A 14,953-nucleotide genomic window follows, 5' to 3' on the forward strand; every position below is an offset into this window, starting at 1 on the left:
ACTGGGTCCAGGACATGGTGCTAGAAGCTTTTGATTTCTCTAGTAAGCCTACAAAGGAGGTATTATCTCTAGTTTTCCGAAAGGAGGTAAGACTAAACCCCATAAGGGCTGGGACCACAGTATTCAAAACTCAGGGCCTAGCAAAGGGCCACATTTGCAGCATTGCATGGATGAAGCCTAGAGGTTCCAGAAGCAACTCCTACTTTGTGCAGCAGGTGGTCTGGTCTGGTCTGACTTAGGAAGTGTAGCAAAGGGAACAAAGCTTTGAACAAGCTCCACCTCTTTGAAGAGTCATCATGTCTCAGGGGGTCACTGTGAGGATTAAACTGTTCTTCCCAGGTGTCATGACCTCTTCCAAGCCTTGTCTTCCTTTTATTCCCCACGAAGCCCAGTGACTGGCACGGGCTCAGAGCTGCTCTGCGGGCCCACCACCCGCCCTGCTTCCTAGTGGACCTCAAGCTCATGGTCAGCTAACAAGGAGCTTCTCAGGGAGCCTTCCAGTCTCTCCCTCCCGGCTGGGTGCCTCTCGCATTAATGAGGCAAGAACACGACAGGTAACATCAGACTTTATTGGAGGTAAGGGGGTATAGGCAAGCCCCAGAGAAGCCAGGACCATGCCAGGCTTTGCTTCCCCACAGCCTCTGCCCCAGAGTCTCCCCACCTTCCCTCACAGCATGGGTCCACACCATCTAGTTAGGGGTGGGCCTTCCCAGTGAGACTGGAGGTTAGTGTCAGAGGCGCCACCTGGTGGTGGTGCAGACCCTGGAGGCCGAGTTGAGGGCAGAGGTCTGGTGGAAGTTTCTTAGGTGCTGCACCCCAGAGACGGGGGGAGTCCTGAGAGGAAAAAGATGGTCCCCAAACCTGAGGAGGGGATTGTCTTTGGGGGTAACTACTTACCCCAGCTTCTCAGAGGCCAGAAACATTTGCTTCTGGCTGAAAGTTCAAGCAATCATTCTGTGTGTTTTCCTGATTCATTTCAGAAGGGGATGAAGTCACAGTAGGTAAGTGAATTGAGTGAACCCTCAGGACTCATGCAAAATGGCAAATAGGAGGAATGCCCCAGGAGGGCATTCTAATGGGTTCACTTGTCTTAGCAGCTTCAGCCTGGAGGCTGAATTGGTGTCTCCTCTCAGACCCACGGGGCAGGCTCTCCTTTCTGGTCACCCTAGTGGGCTAGCTGAGGAGGGGAGCGCTTGATTCTCTTCCCAAATTGTACTAATTGGCAAAAGTGTGCATTCCACCCTCTCCCCATTCCTCCTTATCCTTACCCACCCCCACCCCCCTTCTTTTTGCTCTTCAAAGTCTGAAATTACAAGAGAGGGTGTATGGTCAAGAGGGGGAGTGGATCACCCGGTCCCCTACTTCAAATCCACTGCAGACTTCTGCCCTGCCTCCCCGTCTCCCCATGCCCTACAGGAGTAGCCTCTGATAGAAGAGGCCCACTAGTTACATGGCTAAGAGTCAGGGCAGCCCTGGTTTGAGTCCACTAAGCCAGTGGACCCGTATCCTGAGGTTAATCTCCAGAGATGTCTGTCCCAAGTGGTGCACAACATGGAAGGTAGCAAGTCGCAAAACCTCGAGGTCGATTCAGCAGGCAGTCAGCAGTTCAGAGCTCATGTGACAGAAGGCACCCTTTAATGGGGTAGGTCTGATTTCAAGGTTCAGAGTGTGCACTCAACAGGCATCTGTTGACTGCCGGCAGGAGGATAGATGGGAGACTCCACAGGCCCCTCCTGGGCAGTGTGATGATTACTTACGAGGCCCACAGGAGTGGGGGCAGAGCAGGAAAGGCAGCTGCCCTGCATTCTTTGCTGAGGGCCACTGATCAGAGGGGCCAGCTGTGGATGACAGGCGAGGAGAGGAGGTCCAGACCAGTCCAGCCGCTTCCATCGCCCACTCCACTCCCTCTTACCCCACCAGTTTGCTCCACTGGATGGTACTGAAAAAGGGGTGGGACTTGAGTCTGTTGACACCACCTCCTCTGGTGCCCAGGCGCCGACTGGGATCAAACTGCAGTAGCTGCGGAGAAAGGCCCAGTCAGCACATGGCAGGCCCTCCCAGCCCCATTGCTGAGGCGTGGGCTGCCCTCCAGGGATTTGTCACCATGGCTCTGGGGCTCACTCTGCCAGCCCTGCCCGCAGAACCCGTTTCACTCTGGGGAATGTCGGTGTTGTTTGGCCACCAACAGAGCAATCGGTAAACTGCACCCAGTAGCAGCAGCTGGTTCACACACAGGGATCCGCCCTCCCAGCGCCCACCCTCGGGCCAAGGAGCCGCCGCCTCTAGGCCTCCGACCTCACCTCAGTCAGCAGGGAGGCTGCTGGGCTACTGAGCCTCTCGGGCAGCTGGAGCTGGGTGTGGGGCTGGATCCCTGAGGGGTGGCTCTGGGACAGCGCCTGGGAAGACACAGGGAGGGGCCTCTGAGGAGGCGACCCCAGGACAGTATGCCCACCCCAGCGGCAGCCAGGATTTTACTTTTCCCAGTGTCAAGTTCCCCGGGGATGATGCTGGTGCAGCTGCCGTTCCCTTCTGCTTTGGGACCTCCTGTGCGCCAGACCGCACTAGATGCCCAACAGCCATTCCCTAACCTCCACAGCAGCCCTCAGAGTAAATACAAGTATCTGCGCTTTAAAGACAAGAAGCCACTGAGAGAGGTAAAGAGACTGATGCTCAAATCAGGGCTCCCATCCAGATCCCTCTGGCTCCACGCTTGCTAAAAGCATTGCTCTTGGATTGCAATCAGGGGCAGGCACTTTAGGAAGGGTGTTGGAACTTGTCTCCTTACAGCAAAAAAAATCTCCATGGGCCATTCATTTGGCAGCAGGCCATGGCACACTACCACCAGGGCCAAGGCAGGGCTGGGGTGAAGGAAGAAGGCAGGACCTCTGCACTCCAGAAGGGTGCACTTTGGAAAGCAGAGCGGTCTGTGTGGAGGTCAGGATGAGCTGCAAGAAGTGACAAGAAGTGACCAGGAGGAAGGCCAGAGGCCCCAGGCTAGAAAGAGGAGAGAGCCGGTCTGTGCAATATTTGCAGCCAGGGCTCTCAGAGGCCCTGGCTAGGGGACAAAAGCATAAGGGAGCCATGGTGGCCTGGTGAGACCTGGACTTCAGGTCACACTGCATCTGCTCTAGCCATTTCCTGCTGACATGCAGTTTGGCCTTCCCCTTGCTGTCTGACCTAGGCAACCCCAGGTGCAGTGCTCAGCTCACCGGGGCTGGACTGAGGGCAGAGGCCGCCATCCTGAGCAAGGCTGTCTGCAGGGGAAACTTGCAGCTCTTTCCTGACCCAGGCAACAGCTGCTGGCCTGGATCAAGGAAGCCCTCTCTCCTGTTCTTCAGCCACAATCTGGGGTTACAGCCCAGAAGACTGTGGGGAGAAGAGGCTGAGGGATGACCCAGGCGCCTTTCAGGGAAGAAGGGCTGCGTCCAATTCCACCCCCAGAAACCTCCGCTCACTATCTCAACTCAGCTCTCATCCACTTACATTGACTGTCTCCGTAGCTACAGCCACTAGTATGGCGGGGGTACCACGTGTGTTTGTGGCTTGGGTGGCAATGGCTCCCCGTATCTTGTGGCCTGTGGGGGTCAGCTATGCTGGCAGGACACCTAGCCCCATGGCCAGGTTTTAGGGAACCAGGCAGCCTCAGCCCTGAGACCAGCTAGTTGGACTAAGCCCAGGCCATCCTGCACTCAGTGACACCCACCAGGGCTCCACGCACTGTCCAGCTACTCACCATTCCAGTCAGCAGCTCATACAGCAGAGATCCAAAGCTCCACCAGTCACAGGCTTCAGTTAGCTCAGAAATCCCACCCACCTCTGTGAGAGCAAGAACACAAATGTCTCAACTTTACCCAAGGTCTCCCTCTGCTCATCCTACCCAGATGTGGCCCAGCCCCAGCCCCAGCCCCAGCTCAACCCACACAGATGCGGGAGGGAAGTCGAGGGTCGCTCTCCCTTCTTGCCTGGGGCACAGTAGAGGTTGTCCAGAGCCTCTCTGCAGCACTGGGGCTCCACCTCCGACCACTGGCCAAAATATGTGAGCCGAATGTGACCTTCTCGTCCAGTGTGTGCAGGAGGGGTTGAGTGGGGACAAAAACGTAGTCAGTCATTGTCGAGCTGCTGGCGTTAAGGAGGGGACTCCAGGACTTGTCCCAGCAGGAACAAGGCCGAGGCCATGGGCCTCCCTAAGCATGGCCTCCCTAGGGGCGCAGAACCCTGAGGCCAGAGACAACTGGTATTCATAGGAGCTGCTGCCCTGGACTCATGGGGGCAAAGGGGCTTGTTTCCCAGACTCAACCTTGGTGACTGGGCAGAGTCCTGTGTGAAAAGGATGGGGGGCAGGCACGGAAGAGCAGACAACCTCTGCCATCCCCTTGACTTCGGAGAACTCTCCTTTTCTGTCTTGCGGCTTTGCCCAGCCCCCGCAAGAGGTGGGATAGGCGAGGGCAGCCTACTCCCCTCCCCCCAGGCCTGGGCACTTACCTGCCTGGTCCAGGAGCAGGTTCCGGGGATTGAGGTCCCGGCACAGCACCCCCTGCTCATGCAGTGCTTCCAGTGCCACCAGCATCTCGGCTGCCCACTGCTTGGCCTGCTCTTCCCTCACACTCCAGGCGCCCCCGCTAGGTCCCAGGCTGGCCTTGTCCACTGAGGAGTGACTCTGACCTCTGCTGCGGCCACAGCCCCCCAGCACCCGGCCAGCCCCCTCACGAACCCAAGGGAGCCCCGAAGGGGACCCCTTGTTTGAGTTCTGGCCAGGTCCTCGCCGGGATTGGAGGTGCAGGCGGCCACTTGGACCCTTCAGAAGATCCAAGGAGCAGGAAGTGCTGGTTCTCGTTGAGGTTTCACCTTCAGCCTCTCTCTGGGGTCTGATGGATGGGGCCTCCCTGGCTGGGGGAAGGCTCTGACATGTCCAAGGAGGCTCCAGGGGAACTCTGTCCTGCAGGCGGGTGTGGCCAGGGGGCAGTAACGTTGGGGTCTGGAGGCTGAGGCGGGAGTTGAGCTGAGCCTTCATCCTCTGTAAGCCGGAGTCAGACCTGAGCCCAGACTGTTGGGGGCATGCCTGGGAGAGCAGGTGGGACCAGAGCGTGCCTCCTGGGCCATGCAGAGGGAGCGGCGAGCATGCGGACAGGGGAGAAGAAGAGCGTGGACCCCAGGTCCCTGTCTCACTGCTGCCGACCCTCTGGCTTGGGCATGAACCCTCTGCCTTCCAGGTGCTCACCTCTGCTCCTCCCTCTCTCCCTGAGCTGAACCCAGAATGACCTCTACTTTCCTCTCACTCATTCAGAGAGGACCCAGCCTCCCAACCTGGCACAAAACAGGTGCTTAACCCCTAAGGAGATGTAAATTATTGTTACTGTCCTTGGTTTGGGTGTGGTTTTACCAGTGTTCAATATATTTTATACATATATTAAATGTTTTTTTAAGAAAGAACAGTATAATGAAATGTAAGTTAAAAAAACAAAAGGCCAGGCATGGACTTGTGGTGACTATAAGTCATGACCAAGGATGCGTACTTCATTTAAAAAAAAAAACTCATCACCGTAATAGGCGACCAATAAATAGCTACTACATGACCTGGTTCCTGTTCTTACAGCTTCAGAACCACCATCCCACGTGGCCACTCTGAGGGGTGGGCACAGACTAGAAAAATGAAAAGAGCCAAGCCTGGAGGAGATGGTGACAAAGGGGACATCCGCATAAATGCCCTCACGCCAGCCCAGGATGTGCCCTACCCCTCAGCACCACACAGACGCCCACAACAGCCTACCCTGCCATCGTCCTCTAGCAAGGCTGCGTGCCCTAGTCTGCGCTGCATGCACATCCGGAGCAAGTCACCCCCTCCCAAGGTTTTGGCATTTTAAGGGGATGAAAGAGGACACCCCCCTAAAGGCCCCCTCACCTTGCACATGTTCCAGGTGCAGGAAGATGGAGTCCTCACTCACGAAGTACCGCAGGAGCTTGGTCATGTAGGGGACGCCGTGTGGGATGATGGTCAGCCGCTCCCGGCTCGCCAGGTGACACCTGGACAGGCTCTGAGGAGGGGGCAGAACAAAGGAGACTCTATTAGGGGAAGGTCAGAGCCCCAGCTTCAGGGGCAACCAGACGAGCGGTGGGAGCCACCCTGAAGAGCAACTGCCTCCCCCAGTTTCTGCCCTAGCCCTCACCTCTGTCTCCACCACGGCCCCCAGGTCCGCCCCCTTCCAGGCTGAGGAGGCAGTATGGTGTGGGTGTGTCTGGGAGGCCAGGCACACGCTCAGGGGCAAAACAAGTGGCTTTGGATTTGGAGGGACCATGGGCTTTAGATACAGGTTCTGGGTAGGGGGTTTCCCAGAGGATAGGAGTTCCCAAGAGCTCTGAGAAAGTTCCTAGGAGAATGCAGAATGGCAGAGGGCTGGGCGGCACCTGCCTTCACCACGAAGGTCCCTCCAGTCGCTGGATCCTGGACCAGCTGCACCTGCCAAGGTCCAGGAGGCACTGGTTAAAGCACATGCTAGTTCCCAGGGCTCCATGGCCCCAGCTCCAGCCCCAGGCCCCAGATTCCTCCACCAAGGCAGACTCACTCCAGGGGCAGGGCAGGGAGGCAGGCCTTGAAACTGACATCAATCCTGTCCTGCTCATTCACCCTTCTTAAACCTGCAGGTCTTAGCTCATGTGCCACCTCCTCCAGGAAGCCTTCCCAACCCTCAGGTTGGGATGGGCTCCCTAATTTGTCCCCAGTGCTGTCTAGGCTCACTGTATCCCACTGTGTTTAATTTCTTGTCTTCCCACTGCACCATGAGCCCCAGGAGGGCAGGAACCATTGTCTAGATCTATTTCCAAAGCCCCCAGCACAGGAATGTTGTAGACCTTCACACACACATGGTGAATGGTCTGACCTGCGGGGTCTGAGGGTGTCACACATGGGAAGGACCTCAGAGCCAGTTACCTCCTCTGATCTTTTATTTTACAAGACACCAAAGCTCTGAGAGTGTGGCCCCAGGCCACCCATAGGCCCAGCCTTGCCCAGAGTGCTTGGGCTTTGAGTGCTTTCAGGTCTCCCCCCTTGCCTCCCAGTCCTTCTTTTAAATAATCCTTTTCTCTGGAGCCTGTCTTTGGAGAGCAGCCCACTCCTTCTCCTGTTGGTTTTGGTTAGAGACAGCGTCGGGGCAGGCCCTTGTAGGAAGCTGGGCCCTTGACTCCTCTTGTGGTGGGCAGGGGTGGACCCCAGCCACAGGAGAGGCATGCTGAACATGTTGAGGCAGGAAAGCAGAAAACTCGGCCCAGATGTGGGGCGTGTGCGGGGAGGACCACTTGGCAGTAGGCCTGCCCTGCAGACACTCCCCGTGGTGCTGGATGGGAAGCCAGCCCTCAGGCCAGGCCACTGGGCAGCAATGAAGCCTGCAGCCCAGGGTCAGAGTGGGGTTAGATCTTGGCCAAGTGATTTTTTTCATTTACTGAAGAATAATTACAAATGCCCCCCTTCCCTCTTCCCTGGTTTGCTGAAGCCATAAATGGAAGGGCCCTTTGTGAATATAAAGGCCATGAGAATGCCTGTTATCACATTGGCCAAGACTCATCACCTCGCTGAACCTTTCTTTTTCTTTTTTAACAACAGCAGAAGTGGCTTTTATTGGTTGCAATGGGAGTGGAAAAGGAGGGACTATGACAGCTCTGGTCCCTGGGGCAGCTTCACAGATTCTGTGGCCGCCCTCAGAAAAGCTGAACCTTGTTTTCTTCACTGCAAGCTGGGGTCTGCTATGGGGGCACCCCATCTGCAGGTCACCAGGAGGACTGTTAAAGCAGACAATGCAAGCAGAGCAGCGACCTGTGCCTGCCACAAAACACACTCTTGATAATCTGTAGTGATGATGATGATGATGATGATGATGATGATGATGATGAAACCTCACACTGGCTAGAGAGCACTCATTCTGTGCTAAATGCTTTATACAGATCATTTTAGTCCCAAGTCCTAGGTGAGTGTTACTGGTGACCCACTTCAGTGATGAAGAGATTGAGGTTCAGAGAAGTTATGTTGCCTACAGTCCCACTCCTAAAAGGTGGTGCAGCCAGGATTTGAATCCCAGCAGGCTGATCCAGGAGCCCTGGAGACCAGCTGCAACTGGGCCACAGCCAGCTGACTTTGGCGTGTGCCTTCCCCTCTGGCCCTCAGAGTCCCCATCATCAGTAAACTGAAGGTGGTGGACCAGATGAGGACCGGGGACCCTTCCTGCAGCAGGACTGAGGGATTCCTTCTGACCACCAGATGTCTCTCCTCCAACAGCCAGAGACAACGCAGCCTGGGCCCAGCTCCTTCACCAAATCTGTACAATGGTGGAAAGAGAAAACTCTGGGGTTATTTAGGAGAACAGAGTTTCCCACAAGTCCTGACACCGGCATAATTCCCCGCTGTCCCTTGCCAAGTGGGGTTCCCTATCACTTTGTCCTGGGCAAGGCCCTATTATTTAGAGTCCAAAAGCTGGCAGGGAAGATTGGGGAAGTGAGAAATAAAACTTAACCAATTGAAGCAATTGGGTTAAACTATGTATGTATACTAAAATCTACCTATCTAGAAAGAATTCAACCAAAACATTAACAATAATTATCTTAGAGTTAGGTAGGATGGTGGGGAATTTATTTTTTTCTGTTTTAAATTTCTTCCTCTTTCATGATACTGTATCTCAAAAGGGTGGGCACTTTCCCATTAAACCAAGCAAACAAAAAAATCCCTTCTCTTTTGCTCATTGCCAAGGGGATTGGAACACTAGCTAGTCACATGACTTCTACTAACCTCACTTTCACTCCCTGTAAGACAATTATTAATATTTGGCACTGTCCAATAAAACTTCTTGAAACCGTGAAGGAAAAATATATCCATACCGTTCATATGGAAGCCATTAGCTACGTGTGGCTATCAAGCCCTTGAAATGTGGCTGGTGTAGCTAAGAAACATAATGCTTAATTTTAATTAATTTTCATTAAAATAGTCTTATGTGGCTAGTGACTACTGTATCAGACTGCACAGTGTAATGCTTTTTTCCCTGGGGTGAGGGAAGAGGTTTAATGCCACAGTTTTGCAAACAAGAATGTGGCTACAAATGTCAAGCGAGTGTTGCTACTAGAATGGTGGAAGGCAGTTCTGGATGTCTGCTCCCACCTTTTTAAAAAGGGGGAAATTTTTTTTTAAAGGACCCACTGAGTTCTTGGGAGGTGAGGACAATTAAAGCTCTGATGAAACACATTAACCCTTTCTTTTAAAATGCCCAAAGTATCAAAATTCCAGGAGGTATCTCTCACAGGGCAAACAAGCCCCGAAGTTCCAGGTTTGTGAAGTCCAAGCCCCACAGGGGCTGGGCACGTGAGCCAAGTGGGCAGGGCAGGGACAGGAGCAAACCAGAGGGCTGGTGGCTCATTAAAGCGGGCAGCCCCTCCTCTGCATGCTGCTGCTTCAAGGGAACATGAGCCAGCATTTCCAGATCTCTTGATTTTTTCAAGAGAAGCAGGATATCTGGACTTCTGTATGAAACCTGCTGACTTGTAAATGTTGGTAATTAAAAACAACACTCCTGTGTTTGAGCCAAAAGAAAAAGAAGAAGTGATTTGGATGACCTTTTTCTTCCCCATCCTTGACTCAGTCTAGCTCCTGGACAAGGTTCCCAGACCTCCATGCTCCCTGGGAGCAGACCCCTGGGCATTTTGGCCAGCTGCCTACCTAGTCCCTGACCCACCCACCTTTGTTCCCCGCCACCCCCTATGCCTGCCAGTCCCTCTTCAGCCCCTAGAGGACCTCTGCTAGCCCAGTTACCCCTGACAACTTGGCATCTCAGGGGGCACTCAAGGCTTCCTGGGCCAGCCCTTTGCCCCTCCCTGGCTCTGCACTACCTCTGCCAGCACTGCTCTCCCACTTGGATGTGCTGAGGCAGAGCTATGGAATGGGACACTGGGACGGCACATCTAGGCCTGGCTTCTGGGACCTGGGCCCAGTGTCCCTAACACCTCTCCTAATTTGGGGAAAGTGTTCCTTGCTTGGGGATGATGCAGGAAAAGGAAGCAGGATCTCAGAAGGGAGGTGGAGTAGGTAAATTGAATGCCCAAGAAAGGGTAAAAAGGGAAAGAAAGGCCATCTCAAGACAAAATGGTTGCTTTCCATTTGCACAGGACTCAGAATAATGGACTCTGAAAATGCTTTGCGTGTCCTGGGGTTGAGCAAGTTAGGGGACTTCTGTCACAGACCTCCCTCTTGGAAACTCCAGGTGTACATCTGCATCCTAAAAGCTCCAAAAACTCCTATAATTTAAAAAACAAAGTAATCTTATTTTAACTCACTATTTCCCCAACTTATTTAACCTGGAACTCCTCTCTCCACAACACCCCTGGTGCCATGGGATCCCTTGTGGGGAAATGGTGGTGGCAGTCACCTCCCCAGCCTATCTGAGCCACGTGGACTAGTCAGTGGGAAGGGAGCGCTGGCTGCACAGATAGAAGCCGGCTGGGCCCTGCTGACAGACTGGGGCTCATTCCAGGGACCTGTGAGTAGCAGCTGGAGCAAGGCTGGGGGCAGGAAGCCTGTGTGCCTCCCGACTGGTGTTTGTTACTAGAACTTGGAGCCATCAAACACACACCAAATGTTTTCGCATGTGCCAAGCCTTTCCCAAAAATCATTTTAATTTAGTTCCAACATCACCCCACCGACAGGCGAGGAAACAAGCGCTCAGAGGTGAAAGGACTTGCCCTTGGCCTCGCTGTGCACTGCGCAGACAGCGCTCCGTCTTCTGGCGTGTGGGAAAGCGCACGCTGGCCTGCTTTTCTCTGTGGCCTCCAGACCCATCAAAATCCCCACATGAGTGTTTGAATTACAGATTCTGGGCTCAAAAATCCTGGAATGGGCCCAGGCATCTGTATTTTTAGGAAACTCCCCAGGTGATTCTGATGAACAGCCAGTTTGAGAAAGAACTGCTTTAGTGCCTACTCGGGTAGCCCTGGGTTGGGGCAGAGGACAACTGAATATTGGCTCTGTAGACTAAAAAGGGGCCACATAGTAAACCTGACAAGCTCCGCCAAGGCCAGTCTTGCAGGCCCCACAAACTCAGACAGAGTCTGAACATAAAGATTCCTAACTAAAAGTGAGTCATGGCGGGTAAGCACGCCCTAGGCCTATAGCCTCCTTGACAAAGGTCAATCTTTACCTAATTGAGCCTAATGTGTTTTTGCAACTAAGATAACATACCTTTGAAATGTCAGTGATCTCCTTTTCCAGACACCTCAGAACACAACTTCAAACCAGAGCATGACCTCAGAAACCCTCTTTGTTATCTTGCTCCCGAAATACCATCTCTATGTGCTGTAAATGTTACATAACTGTCCCGTACCTTCCAATGTAAAACAAGTATGTGTCTCTGTTTTACTCTTTATCCAATCCCAGAGAGTTCCCCGCTTTGCTTTCTCCTGCCTCCCTAATCTAACACCAGTGAATTTCATGTGACACCCTTATGTCTTCCCTTTTAATTCTGGCATATAAAATAAGTGGTAAAACTGTCATTTTTCAGAGCATTTTCTCAATCTATTGAGATTTTGCTTCCCAGCAATGATCATTTTGGCTCCAATAAACTCACAGAAATTCATACAGGTTTAAATGTTTCTTAAATCTCATTTGACCCAAATGTTTGTCTCTATGGTTCCTCCACTCTAATGAGTGTCCCAGGTATGGGCTGGTCAGTTCCTATTTTCCTGTCTGCCCGGAATTAAGGGAAAGGGTCCCAGATGGAGTCAGGAGGAGGGCGGGGCCAGGAGAGAAAGGGCACGGTTGCTAAGGCCCTGGATGATGCACAGGCCAGTGGGGACATTCCGCAGGGGAGGTTTCTGGAGATGAGCATTGTCCCCCGACTGGAACTTCTTGGCTGTGCTTGGTGGGGAAACTCTTGGCCACAGCCCTGGGTGCAGAGTGAGTACAGGGCAGGGACTTGTGGGAAGGGCAAGTGAGCCAGGCAGTGTGTGCTGGCAGGATACCCTGGGCACAGCATCTCTTGGGGAGCATCATCTGTCTTGAATCTCCGAGGGAGCCGTGTTCTGTGTCTGGGCTGGAGGACTGTGGACAGGGGCTGTCTGCCTCTTGCATTTCTGGTTTCCTTTCCAGGACCTGACTGTTGCGTGCTGGGGTGGGGAGGGATGAGGAGCCACTGAACCCAGGTGCTCTCTTCCCCTGGACCCCCTGACCACTTCACAGCCCCCTCTGAAGGATAGGGGGTAGCTGCTCTCTCTGCCCACATATCACCCTCAATAGCACACACCATCTCCGCCCACACTGCAGGCTCTGCTTACTCACCTTCTCAATGACTCCGATCACCCTGCAGCCCCTCAGCTGCTCCAGGGCAGAGCTCAGGGTGCGGATGGGCCGGAGCCTCAGGCTGCTGAAACCCTGCAGGGGTGGGAGACAGGCCACACGGCCTCAGGACCCAACCATCCTCAGCCACTGCTTCTCACCCAGCAGTGGGCAAGGCCTCCAGCAGTCAGGGGAGAGCAGAAACCAGGCAAGAATGGGCTACGGTCCAACCTCACCTCACAGGGACAGCCTGAGCAGAAAAGGTGGTCCTGAACCGGGGGTCAGGGGACACACTGGTCCAGGCTGGTCACACTGCCCTCTTTTACGTAGCCCCACTCAGCCTTTCACCAAGGCTCAGGCAGCTCTTAAGACCTCAGAAACCACCTCTTGACAACCCCATCTACAAGAGGCAGATGCTCCCAGGGGTGGGGAAATAACCTGGAAACATATGGATTCCAGGGAACATGCCTTGAAGACCAAGGTATGCAGCCCAGGCATCTGCTTTGGGGAAAAGCAGCCTTACAATATGCAGCGGGCCCAGAAGGAGAGTGTGTGCACGTCTGTGCACGCCTGTGGGCACGAGAAGTGTGCATGCTTTTCAAACCCCTCTGAGTGCCCACTGGGTTAGGAAAAGCCATACAGGGAAAGCATTTGTGTACATCTATGCATGCGTGTGTGTGTGTGTGTGTGTATGCATGCACGGGGGTATTTGTGTCTGCTCCAAACACTCACTGAGGCCCCTTCAAACACAAACAGATCTGGGAGTCTTGAAGTGTATACACATGCAAGCTTGTGTATGAGCCGTGTGTGGGAGTGGGGAGATGTGTGTGTGTGCTCTGTGAGGGGGCGATACTGGACTGGAGATGATTCATTAAGTGTTTGAAAATGAATGAACTGTGGAGGGTGTGGAGGAAAGAGGAAGCCAAAAGGAGGAGGGGGGAGGGGCAGCCCTGCAGCCCAGAATTTGAGGACATAGGCCCCTGGCCCATGGGCAGTGGGGAGGCTCAGATCTCTCCCCTCAGAGCCCTCAGGCCCTTGGGGAGGGGTCTCCTCACCGTGCCAGGGCTGGTTCCGCTGCCCAGGGTCCTCTGCAAGTGGCAGTTGAAGATCTCCTCTGCCCGCCTCAGGTACTTGGTAATTTTCAGCTTTACAGCCTCACATCGCTCCTTGTTGGGGTCGACTGTGGAAGTAAGGGGGTTACCAGGACCCACCCCTGCCCCCTGCTCTGGCCTTGCAGGGCTGGGGTTGCAGCTGCCATTGCCTGCCTTCTGCCCTCCATAGGACAGAGTGCCTATTTCTGTGACTGGTCAGCAGATGCTGACCCCACATCTGTTCTTGAGTCCCTCCTCTGGGTGGGAGAACAGCGGGGTAGGAGGAAGGAAGGTGGCAGGAGAGGTCAGGAGCTGCGGTCACCCTTGCCTACACCACCTTATAGTTGGTACCCACTGCCTCGCTGGCAGCCATTACACCCTGGGAAAGGACAGACTGGGGATTTCCATGTCCAGTTTAAGAGGAGGAGACAGAAGCTCATCTCTGATGCCCAGTGTGAAAAAGGCCAGAGTGGGGATCAGGAATGGAAGACAAAGGAATTTGTGGGGCAGGCCTGAAGCCCAGGCATTAAGGGGTCTCATCAGCAGGAGGGCAGTAAGCATAAATCAGGGTTCGACTCCTACCCCCAGCCTGGCCACTTCAAGGCTAGCCTCTCCCCCAGGCTGGAAATGCCTTACTTTGCCCAGAACAGTCCTCTCCTCTCACCTCCAGGCCATTACTGGTCTCTCTGTGGAGCACTGCCTGACCTATCAGCTAGACAATGTGCCTACTGTTCTTCAGTGCTCCAATTAAAGTTTGGACTTCTCGAAAATCCCCTATGCTAGCTTGGCCTGGACTCAGTTTCCCTCCCTTCACTTCCTTCTCATTGCTCTTCATACCTGGGATTATAATTGTCCATCAGCTCATCAGTCTCCTCCCCATTATATGCAAACCCCCAGAGGGCAGGGGCCCAGCCCAGCTCCAGGGCCAGTCCAGCAGAGTGGGTGGGTTAACACACCGCCTCTGGAGCCCAGCTATGTAACTGCTCTGTGCCTCAGTTTCCTTGTCTGGAAAAAAGGGATAAAACTAATTCCTACATACTTGCAATTACATGAGCAACATATATACTGTCTTCTATTACCATGAGGCGTAAAGGAGGTAATACAAGTAAAGCCCTTAAACCAGTGCCTGGCATATAAAACTGCTCAATAAACACTAGCTATGATTATTGTCTTTCACAGAGGATCTGTAGGCCCTGTTCACCCAGAACAGACAGACAGATGAAGGGACAAGCTCCAAGTGGGCCCCTCCTCACCAGCCCCTGTCCCTGCCCAGCCCAGCCCTCACCGTGCATGCCTCGTAACAGAACGTCCACACCATTCTGGTAGTGGTTGAAGGCTGCCTCGTAGTCCTCGCTGACATCACGCTCCAGGGCCAGCCGGATCTGCGTGGCTGCATCCACCAGATAGTCGCGCTTTGTCATGTCAGGTGCTCCTGGAGCCACCCGGTTGCGAATCTGCTCCAGGTACACACGGGCCTGGGACTGTGCTCGTGAGCAGGGCTCAGGCTCCTGTCCAGGGCCAGGCGGGCCCTCACAGGCCACCAGGCTCATGGCTGCTGCCCGGC

General features: G+C 54.0%; 1 protein-coding gene across 3 annotated transcripts; it reads right to left on the reverse strand.

The window, feature by feature from the left end:
- Nucleotides 1-552: 552 nt before the first annotated feature.
- Nucleotides 553-14,953, reverse strand: RPS6KL1 (ribosomal protein S6 kinase like 1). Of its 3 annotated transcripts, none has more exons than XM_090271173.1 (11): nucleotides 14,705-14,953; nucleotides 13,354-13,478; nucleotides 12,302-12,394; nucleotides 6,407-6,454; nucleotides 5,900-6,032; nucleotides 4,483-5,091; nucleotides 3,963-4,052; nucleotides 3,734-3,816; nucleotides 2,301-2,396; nucleotides 1,913-2,019; nucleotides 553-1,838 (listed from the first exon to the last, which is right to left on the reverse strand). In XM_090271173.1, exons 1-11 carry the CDS (start codon nucleotides 14,937-14,939, stop codon nucleotides 1,826-1,828), a joined length of 1,632 nt encoding a protein of 543 aa, XP_090127299.1. In that variant the 5' UTR covers nucleotides 14,940-14,953; the 3' UTR covers nucleotides 553-1,825. The 3 variants fall into 3 exon arrangements, with proteins under 3 accessions (XP_090127299.1, XP_090127297.1, XP_090127298.1); XM_090271171.1 differs by having other exon boundaries at nucleotides 14,675-14,953; XM_090271172.1 differs by having other exon boundaries at nucleotides 553-2,019; nucleotides 14,675-14,953.

The sequence above is a fragment of the Furipterus horrens genome, unplaced genomic scaffold (assembly GCF_987537825.1).
Source record: "Furipterus horrens unplaced genomic scaffold, mFurHor1.1.pri manual_scaffold_3, whole genome shotgun sequence".
NCBI classification, from domain to species: domain Eukaryota; kingdom Metazoa; phylum Chordata; class Mammalia; order Chiroptera; family Furipteridae; genus Furipterus; species Furipterus horrens.